Below are 10,067 nucleotides of genomic sequence, written 5' to 3' on the forward strand. Positions count from 1 at the left end.
CACACGTTTTCCCAACGGCACGCGCTCAGGGGGTTGCAGAGGAGCCGGAAGGGGTCGGGGAGGCGGTGGGAGGGCCTGCGAGGCGGGGGAGAAGAACCACGGGTCCGCTCTCCGCGCCCCCGTGCTCCTGCGGCCTCGGCGGCGACTGGTTGGCGTCCTCCAGGCGCGCACCGAGCTCGCGCAGCACGCGGCCGCCCCTCGGGCCTCCGGCGCCCCGAGCGAGCAGGGGGCGGGGCGGGAGCGGAGCGGGAGAGGCAGGCCTAGCCGCCCGACTTCCTCCTTCGGCCCCGCCCACCTAGGGGCACGTGACAGCAGCTCCCCCCCCAACCCCCCCCTCAGGTCTAGCGGGCGGGGCTGCAGCCCGCGAGTCAAGTTGAGCCACCTGAGCCGGAGCCCGGAGGACGCCGTCGCTCCCCGCTGTCCGGAGCTCCGCGATGGGCCGGGGGAGCCGACCGTGCGCCCCACGGGGCGCCCTGCCGCCCCGGCTGCCGCCGCTACTCCTACTGCTCCTGCTGCTGCTGCTGCCGCCGCCGCCGACTCCGGCGCTCGCCCCTCGGATCAGCCTGCCGCTGGGTGAGCGCTGGGGCGACCCCGCGGGGGCGCGGGCTGGGGTCGGGGGGAGGGGAGGCGGCCGGGAGGTGCCTGTGCGGAGGCTGCCGTGACAAAGGAAGGAGGGAGGAGGGGGCCTGTCAGAGGCTTGGGGTCCATTAGGACCCCTCCTTCCTTCAGAGCGCTGCGAGGAGGGAGAGAGAGGAGAGGGCAACTGTGGGGCCGCGGGCCCCTTTCTTCCCTTCCTTTAGAGGGCGGGGAGGGGGGGGTCTCGCGCCCGCTCTGCGTCCAAGCTCGCCCCTCAGTAGGGCGTCCTTTTCGGCGGTGGCAGCCCCCCTCCCCACCCCCCGCCCCCGGTGCTGGCTACCCGCTGGTCCGCCTGCCCATCTGCTTGTCTTTGATGCTGACCAGAGCCAGCCGCGGTGCCGCCCCCGAGGGCGTCTCGGGGTGGAGGGGGCCGTGCTTGCCGTCCCATAAACACTGGGGTTCTGGTATTCCAGCAAGTCGCAGCAGGATTCCCGAGCCGCAGCGGGACAGGAGTCCCATCTTCCCTCCCAGCCCTTCACCCTGGCCTATCGGCGCTGCCCCGGCCCGAACATGGTGGGATCCCTCCGGGGCCCGAGAGAGATCCTACCAGGGATGGGGGCTGCTCTGTGACACCTAGGCCCTGAGAGAAAATCCTCCTGGGAGTACCATCCTCATTGGTGAGGTCCCTCACCTGGTGCTCATGCCTGCTACTGTGGCCTCTGGCTCTCCCCTGTCCCTACCCCTTTACATCTTGTTGCTTCTCCAGCTTCTCTTTGAAATCAGAGGGACCCGGATTCCAAGCCCATTTCTACTACTGGGCTAGTAATTCCCTTCTCCCTGTGCCCTGGTTTGCTGATCTGCAAAATGGGCACAGTAGTAGGTACCTTGCAAGGCTGTCTTGGAGATTTCATGAAACTAGCTGAGTTCCGTGGGCACAAGCTTTATAGGGGCTCAGTAGATGCTGTTTCTCCAAGCCCTTTAACTTGTTGTCACACTGGGAGAATTAGAATAAAAGACGTATGAATTAGAGGTTACATATTGAAAGTAGACCGGACTTCCTTCTCTCTGCTGCATCCCCACCCCTGAAAACATTCTGTGTGCAAGAGGGAAGAGTAGCAGAATCATCACTTAGATTAACTCAGGGTGCTTGTGGCCCTGAATAACCCTGTCTGAAACATTGCAAGACCATGCTGAGAACATAGCCTGGGTTCAAATCCTGCCTCCACCACTTAGTAACCATGTGACCTTGAGCAAGCTACTTAACTCTTCCCGGGCCTTGATTTCCTCATCTTTAAAATGGGATAATAATAGCATATACCTCAAGGTTGTGAGGATTAAATCAGTTTATGTTTGAAAAGTCCTTAGGACAGGGCTTGGTACATGGAAACCGCTCCATAAGTGTTAGCTGGCATTATCGTTAGTGTGAAGCACAGGCTTCATTCCTGCACATCCTGCACAGAGCCAGGGTGACTGCCTGGGGTGGGGGTGGTGCTGGTGTGTTCATTTGACCACAGTCCCTTGGGTGCTCCATCTCATTAAGTGAGGATAAACAAGTGTATCCGGACCCGGGCCTACTGCCTTGCCACTTTCTCGGTTGTGGCCACAACTCCCTTTGTCCTTAAACCCTCTTAGCTCTGGCAGGAGGGCAGTAAAGTGGGAACAAATGTTCTGAAGGACTCCATTTATGGCCCTGGGCTAGCTCACAGAGCCATCGCAAGCACAGCTAATCTTGTGTCCAGCTCTGGAACTGGACGGGGACCACCCAGAGGGTAACTGAAAGGCAGAACTGGGGAGCCGTGAGGGGGAACCAAGAGGGCCTGCGTCCTGAGAGCGGCTAGAACGCTTGGTGGTTATTACCCACATAGCTCTCAGACCTGGCCCACTTCCACAAATCTGTGACTGTTGCCAGGCTCTGTCACACACCAGCGTCCCCCGCACAGGTCAGTTGGTACTCTGGTCTGGATGTCTGTGCATTCCCCTCTCCCAGATCCTTAGGTGAAAATCCAGACTCCCAGAGGACTGAGACACAGGTTCCCCTGTTAGGACTGGCACAGATGCGCTGCACAAAGGTGTCCCTTGAGAGGTTCAAAGGGCCTAGAAATGCAGTCGATACTCTGCTTTCCAAGCTGTGGCTCCTAGAAGAAGACAAAGCTTCTGCTGTGTTCCTGAGACTGGGTCTGCCCAGAGGGAGCCTCTTTTTCTAGTCCCCCCAAAGTCCTGGAATAGTTGGCAGCACCCAACATCTGAACTTGTGAGCACACATCCATACTTTACTGATATGGACCACACCCCAGAGGGCCGCCTCCCTAGACTTCCTCCTGGCCCTTGATACTGGAAGCCCCAGAGGGGAATGCCCTGGTGACTGGACAGGCTCACCTTTGGAGCGTGGCTGCAGGCAGCTTCCTGCCTCATCCTTGGGGGCTTGTTAGATGTTCCTGGCAGCGTGCCTATCCTGCGTAGGCCTGAGGTGACCATGGGGACTCTGGGCACAAGGGCCCATGGCCCCTGCCTCACAGAACAGGGAGAGAGGCATGGAGGGAGAGACTACACCTCCCTTTCAGGCTACCTGTCCTCCCCTACTGCGTTCCCACCCAAGCTCCCCAAGGCCCCGGATGCCTAGGGACAGTGAGCTGTGTCTGTGGTTTGAAACAAAGTCTCTAGAAGTGGAGCGTCCAGTTCATGTGTGGGGTCCTTTCTAGGGAACTCTCCTCATTGCTGTTAATCCGCAGCAGATTCCTGGGACTGTGAAGGAGGGGATCCCCCATTTGTGGTCTCGTCCAGTGGCCAAGAGGGGGAGGGGAACTGGGGACTCCAGGGCCAGCTGGACAAGGAGAGGCCTTAAAGGGAAGTTACTTGTCTCTGTGGAAGGAATGCTTCAAAGAAGTGTGTGGAATTTTGGTTCTCTTGCGCTGGAAAGCGTAGTTTGACGTTCCAGGACCAAAGGCTCAGAAGAGGAGAGCTGCCGAGTGGAAATAATGGCGCCGGGTGTGTGAGCTGCAAGGCCACTGCCTCCCAGCCGGGCTGTGTAGAAAGAAACAAAGCAAACCTCCTTTGGCTCATGAAAGTCTTATTGAGTTCCCTTATTTGGGCAATTAAGAGGAGTTATTAATTTCCCCCTGCCCCAGAAGTGCCTGTCTGGAAAGGTCTGGACACAGTGTTTCCAAACCAGATTGGAAATAAATCCATAGGCCTTGCGAACTGCAGTCAACAAAACCCCATTGAGCCGGGGAACTGGGCATTGGCACAAATCAGCTGCCTGTCCTCTGACCCCGGAGTGGACACCCAGGGTCATGGTTGCCCCGAGAAGCCCCCAGTGCAGGCCGCTTTCAGAGTCTTGCTGGCTGGTAACAGGCCTTCCTCCTGAATGTGGCCTCAGCTCCACATGAGCGTTTGTCTTCAGCTCTGTCCCATGGCCTGGCATCTTCGTGGCCCCTTCAGAGCCAAGTGGAAAGAGCTGTAACTATGGGCGCTAATAGCCGGGCTTTGAAGACTCACTTGCCTCCTAACTGCACCACCTGGGGCAAGCCGTGAATAATGGCAGGACCCATCTCACAGGGCTCTGAGCGGATTACAGGAAATAATGTATGGAAAGTGTTTGGCCCAGTGCCTGACACGTGCTCCGTCCCCAGTAAAAGGTAGCGGGCTCTGTTCTCTCTGGTGGAAATTCCCTGCCTGCCTCGCTTGGTGAGGTTATTTGCATCCATTTGGGTGACACTGAGCGCTGGCTGTAGGCAGGCCTGCTGCTAGCTGCCAAGACCTGCCAGGTCAGGGAATGGAATAGTGCAGGTCCCACCCCCTGCTCTGGGGTGGAAGACAAAGCGAATCACCCAAGGGGTCCTGCTGAATTTAGTGCACTTTTTAAGTGCTCCTGGTTCAGCTCTTTGAAGTTCTTCTTTGCCCCTAAGAACTTCCTCTGCCTGGGGGTGACTGCACCTCTCCCTCTGCCCTGCCCCTCACTGGTTCCACTCTGCCCCGTGCATAACCCACATTCAGCTGGGTGTCGAAATGCCTGTAAGCCAGCCCAGCAAAACTCTAAGCTTGCACAAGTTTGGGGGCACATCTGGATACACCTGCACGTTCATCCTCCACGCAAGGGAGACAGAAGATGGCACAGAGCCTGGAGAAAAGGCTGGACTCGGCTTATGTAGTCACTCTTTCCTTTGTCCCCTTCTAGAGGCTGTGGCCCGACCCCCACCCTGCCGTGGGTGCTCAGGATGGGTGGAGAGGCCTCTGATGGGGCCCTCCCCGTGGGCCCCTGCCCCTCCTCCTTGCATTCTGTCCTCCCGGCCAGGCTCCGCTTTGTCCAGGGTGGAGAGTGGCTCACATGGAGTTTGCCATCTTGGGACAGATGCCCAAGGTCCCGTAAAGGCTCCACCCCATCTCCCGCCATCCTCAAAGCCATAGGCGAGCCTTTTCTCTGTGCCTAGCCCTATGCAGTCTCCCTGGTCCTTTTCTAGCCGCCACTCCTCTGTGAGCCTCTCCGGTTCGGGGCAGGACCACCTGCAGCCCTGAGGTGGCACAGCCGGCGTCCTCGCGTTTGTGTTGCAGTGTTTCGTGTCTAGAAGAAGGTCGAAAGTAAGGTAGTGGGTATAGAGCTACTGTGAGCGCCAGGCTTAGTTGTCTTGTTTCCCCCTACACGGTGGGTAAAGTTATCCCCATTTTACAGATAAGACAGCTGAGGTTCAGAGAGATGAAGTATTTTGTCCAAGGCATATGGCTCTGCCTCCCTGAGATCTGACATGTTCTCTGTGGGATCTCTCTGCTCTGCACTGATGGGTCCTCTGAAAAGCCCATCTTGACGGTTAGTAGGGTTCAGAGAGGTGGGGCTGTGGGGAGGGGGTTTCAGTGGGTCCAGTAGACAGAAATTTCTCATTTTATCATAACTGCTACTAAACGGGGGCCAAATGAGCAGACTCCTCTCCTTTTTGGCCTCCCCTTGCTCATCCTTTGAGGGGTGCTAACAGACAGGAAAGAAAGCCGCCCAGGTTGGGGCACCCACCGTGTGCCGGGTGCTGGAGGTGGGGTCGCTCCATCCTGTGGGGGACCCGAGGCTTGGAGAAGCTAACTCAACGCGGTCAGGGTCGTGCGACTAAAAAGGTTTGGGGTCAAGCTGTGGGCTACAGCTCTCTGACTCGAGAACCACATTCTGTCCGCTAGAACAGCTGCTTCCAGCCTCAGTTGTGAAGTGCGGGGAAGCAGCAGAATGGCCCAGCTTGGCCTTGGAATAGTTGATAGGTTACGTTTGTCCATCTGGTAAAGAGACATACGGAGGTCACTCCCTGGATGGGAACGGGATCCGGCTGAGGCCCCGGATGGTGTGGCCACGGTGGAAGTATGGTCCACTCAGGAGACCAGGAGCAAACATCTCAGACACAGGTTTGCACCCTGCGGCGGGGTGGGGGGGGGGGGGTGGGATGGCAGGCCAGGGCCAGCACGGAAGTAGATTTTCTTTGGCCTCCAAGTGTTTTAGGAAATCTTAATTAGTTGCTGATATTTAAAACTCAGGAAATGTAAGGTAAAAATCCAATTTTCCAGTTCTTCTGAAGTTCTGGCAAGGCTGGGCCCCCAGTCCACTTGGCAACATGCATCTGGGGCTGAGCACTAGCCACCTCTTCAAAGGGGCTCCTGCCTCCAGGCGACTGGAGCCCCACCTGCCCTTGTCCCCTCTCTTCTGCATGAGTGGGCTGCTGAGGTGGCCAGAGTGGTGGGTGTTTACTCAGAGCAAGGGTGGGGAGGAAGGAAGGTGGCAGGAGGAGCAGGGGAGGGTACGGATAGGGTCAGTCCTGATTGTTGGTGGCCCCCTAATCTGGGAGCAGGACTTGGCACTTCTCCACACTGCATTTATCTGGTCTTTGTGGCAGCCCGGTGAGGGCTCCCTCTCAGGGACAGCAGGTCCCCGTTCCGAGCTGCACAGCTGGTCAGTGATAAGTCAGGACTCACACGTGGGCAGTGCGGCTCCCCTTTACAGCCCTTGTGACCTCTCTCCTGTCTGTCAGCTGTCACGCTTCTGTCTGGGCCCCGAGCTCGCGGGACTGAGTGCTCAGTGCTTCTCAGACACGCTCTTGTGAGCCAGAGGCTTCGGGACCTCTAGGCTGTCCTCTTGGAATCTCAGACCCCTCCCTGGACCAGAGTACCCTGAATTGGGACTTAGCATTCAATGACATGTTCCTTGGACCTTACCTGGCCAGATGATACAAATATGAATAAGCACGTCCTGCTCCTCAAGGAGCTCTTGACTGGGTGGAGGAGACAGGCACAGAAAGCCATCGGCAAACCACGTGGCCGGTGCACCGTGAGAGGTGTGAAGGGGAAGTGACGGGCGCAGAGAGGGGGCCCTCCCCCAGCTGGGGATTCAGGAAGGCCTCCTGGAGGAGGTGAAACCAAGCTGAGTCTCAGGATGAGTAGGAATTGGTGAGAAGGAAGGGTGTTCCAGGCCTTGAGTAAAGGCGAGAGAAATAGGACCTGGAGTTGCAGCTTGGTGTCACTCAGTTGAAGCAGGGGAGGGAGATGTGGCGAGGGCTGGCGAGTTTGGGGCTTGGACAGTGGGGCACATTGAGGTTGTCCATCCATACCTGATGGACCAGGACAGTTCCCCGAGAGCCCTGTGGCTGCAGCACAGAGGCTGGGCTGGGGGCAGGGGCCTGTTGGGGGGCTGTGGTGGTATCCCAGGCGGGAAAGGGTGGTGGCCTGGCTCAGGACTGTGGTAGCAAATCGGATAGATTTGGCAAGTATTAAGGAGGGAAAATTGGCAGAATTTGATTATGGATGGGATGTCCGTGGGGTGAAGGAGAGGGAGGAAGGAACCTGTCCAGGTTTCCAGTGGGTGACGCAGGGCACGAGAGCCCAAGCCGAAGGGGGCAGTGGTGGGCGGTGGTCATGGCCAGTCTCCCGCTGGATGGAAGATCTGCACTGATGGCGAGATTTGGGGTTTGCCAGTGTCTGGATTGTTGAAGCGATGGGTGTGGGTGTGTGATCTCGAGGCCAAGGGCAGACCCCAGGGAACAACATGAAAGAGCAGACTCCAGAGCGACGGCAGTTAGGTTAATGACACAGACGCCAGAGCTGCCAGCCCAGGTTCTAATCCCGGCTCCACCACTCTTCCTAACTGGCTGATTGCAGGCAGCTCTCCCCTGAAAACCTCAGGTGGTCAGGCCTCCTTCACAACCACCTTGCCAGGACTCCATGCATTCAATCCATTGAAAATGTGTAGTAGATGCTCCGGTAAATTAGCTCTTGGAGGGATGGAGGCCCAGAAGGAGTGGCAGGGTGACGGGAAGTGACCCTTGAGGCCATTGTGGCCCACACCTATGGGACAGGGGGCCTCCACCAGGCCGGGTGCTGCAGGCCATGCCCTTCAGTGTCTGAAGGTTGGCAGTGAGGTGATGCCTGGCCCCTGGTGAGTGTGGGGCTGGTTGAGGCCTGACTCCCAGTCGGGGTGAGTGGGAGGTGAGGAATGGAGACAGCTCTGGGCGGCTCTTCTCTTCAGGAGTTTGGCTGCAAAGGAGAGTAGGGAGGCACATAGATTTCTAGGCTGAATATTGAAGGAAAAAAACGGCTTTCTGAGAGGCAGAGGTTGACAACATGGGACTTGGCCTCGGAGGAGATAGGGAGGCAGTGGGAAATTGAGGTTGTCCATACCTGATGGTCCCAGTTTCTTTTTTTGGTAAAGATTTTATTATTTATTTGACAGAGAGAGAGACAGCGAGAGAGGGAACACAAGCAGGGGGAGTGGGAGAGGGAGAAGCAGGCTTCCTGCGGAGCAGGGAGCCCGATGCGGGGCTCGATCCCAGGACCCTGGGATCATGACCTGAGCCGAAGGCAGACGCTTAACGACTGAGCCATCCAGGCGCCCCTGGTCCCAGTTTCTTCAGAAAACAGGAGACGTGTGTGAGAGGAGGAAGGTGGACTCTTGGGCAGTCGGGAGAGGGGTTATTAGGGAACAGAGGAGCTGCCCTTGGTCCTGGTGGAGGGGACGCTCCCGAGGTGATGACAGCTCATGACAGGTCCTGGGTTAGGGTACCCGGGGGGGGTGCCTTTGAGGGGCGAGGGGCCACCTGGTGATTCTGGCAGGAGCTCTTGGCCCACTCGCTGGAAGCCAAAGGCGCGGCCATTTCGGAAGTGGGCTTCCCTAAGTGTGCCTGCCCCAGGAACAGGGGATGCTTCTAGGCTGGGTTCCCTTGACTTCTTACCTCTTTCTTGGTTACCCCAGCATAGGGAGGACTTTTGGCCCACAGCCCCTCTTCCCCTGCAGAGCGTAATCCTTCCCTGCTTGGGGGCTTGGCCCGGTAGCGGCCTGGTGACAGTTGTTGGGCCCACCGCTTCTGGCCCCTCGGGCTGCCCTGCCCCAGCACTTGGGCGGGGCGGTGTAGAGGCAGGATGTGCGTCCCGGGCGGCTGACGTGCCCTCATTTGCTGCTGAGTCAGTAGTCCTGCCCTAGGAGTGGTGCTCCTGCAGGTACAAGTGGGTCCAGGAGTCCAGTGTGACGCCTTGGGGAGGAAGAGGTGCTCTCACGGAGCCTCTTGGGAGGCTCCCAGGGACTTGTCCTGGGGCCCAGACCCCTCTCTGGGGACTTTGTGATTGGAGCTGAGGGGCAGCCAGCTGCCTCCCTGCCTTGGGGGCACCTTCCTGGCTCTTCACAGAGAAGCTGGCATTTTCTGGCCTCATCCTGCTGGGGCCTGCGGGGGGGCAGGATGTTAGGGCCAGGTCAGCGTCAGCCGTGGTGCCAGGAGCCACCATGGAGAGAAAGCTGGGGTGGTGCTCTGAGTCACGGCCCTGCTGCAGCTCGCTGGTTCGGCTGGGTGGGGACCCTGCTGAGCCCGATTCCTGTCTCACCCCAGAGAGCTCCAAGCTTCCGGCTGAGTCACAGGGGAGGGGAGAAGCTCTAGCTGAGGCTGGGGGCTGAGTTGTTCCCGCATCACTTCCCGCAGAGAGAGCCCCAGGCCCCGGGGGGTGGGGGGGAGTGGGCCCTGCAGGTCGCTCGGACGTGCCCCGTCCAGCGTGCCCTCTCCAAGGACGCAGCCCCAGGCCAGCCCCTGTGCTACCTTCCTGGAGCCCCGGGGAAGCCACCAGCTCAGGCCTGCCCAGGGTGGATAGAAAGGTTTCATCTGCCTGGGAAAACCGGCCACAGCCTCAGGCAGACCAGTTTGCTCCCTACTGGCCCAACCCGCTGGGTAGAGGATGTGGGGGATGTGTGAGCAGCACAGGCTGCCCAGGAGAGCACACGAGTCACCCTCTCTGCCACACGGAGAACAGCCTAGAAGCTAAGACTGCCCCCAAGGTGTGCTGACACCTGCTCCCAGTCACCTCTACACAAAAAGCAGCCCGGAGCAAACCCACAAGCCTGGACAGGCCTCGTGGTAGGGTGTGCAGACGCATGCACGCACGCACCTCAGGCAGGGCCCACCCAGACGTCTGTGCCGTGACTCTGGAGGTGACCCCAGGCACCTGGGCAGGGACGCCACTCAGAACACGGGGGGGGGGGGGGGGGGGGG

The 10,067-nt window shown here is 58.8% G+C and overlaps 1 protein-coding gene across 1 annotated transcript in view; it reads left to right on the plus strand.

The window, feature by feature from the left end:
• Positions 1 to 387: 387 nt before the first annotated feature.
• SEMA4B (semaphorin 4B) overlaps positions 388 to 10,067 on the plus strand; it is a 24,242-nt gene continuing 14,562 nt past the window's right edge. Inside the window, exon 1 of the mRNA XM_021680673.2 lies at positions 388 to 573. Within this exon, the coding sequence (XP_021536348.1) occupies positions 435 to 573 (139 nt within the window). The 5' untranslated portion in view covers positions 388 to 434. The remainder of the gene's footprint in view (positions 574 to 10,067) is intronic.

The sequence above is a fragment of the Neomonachus schauinslandi genome, chromosome 9 (assembly GCF_002201575.2).
Source record: "Neomonachus schauinslandi chromosome 9, ASM220157v2, whole genome shotgun sequence".
Classification (NCBI taxonomy): Eukaryota; Metazoa; Chordata; class Mammalia; order Carnivora; family Phocidae; genus Neomonachus; species Neomonachus schauinslandi.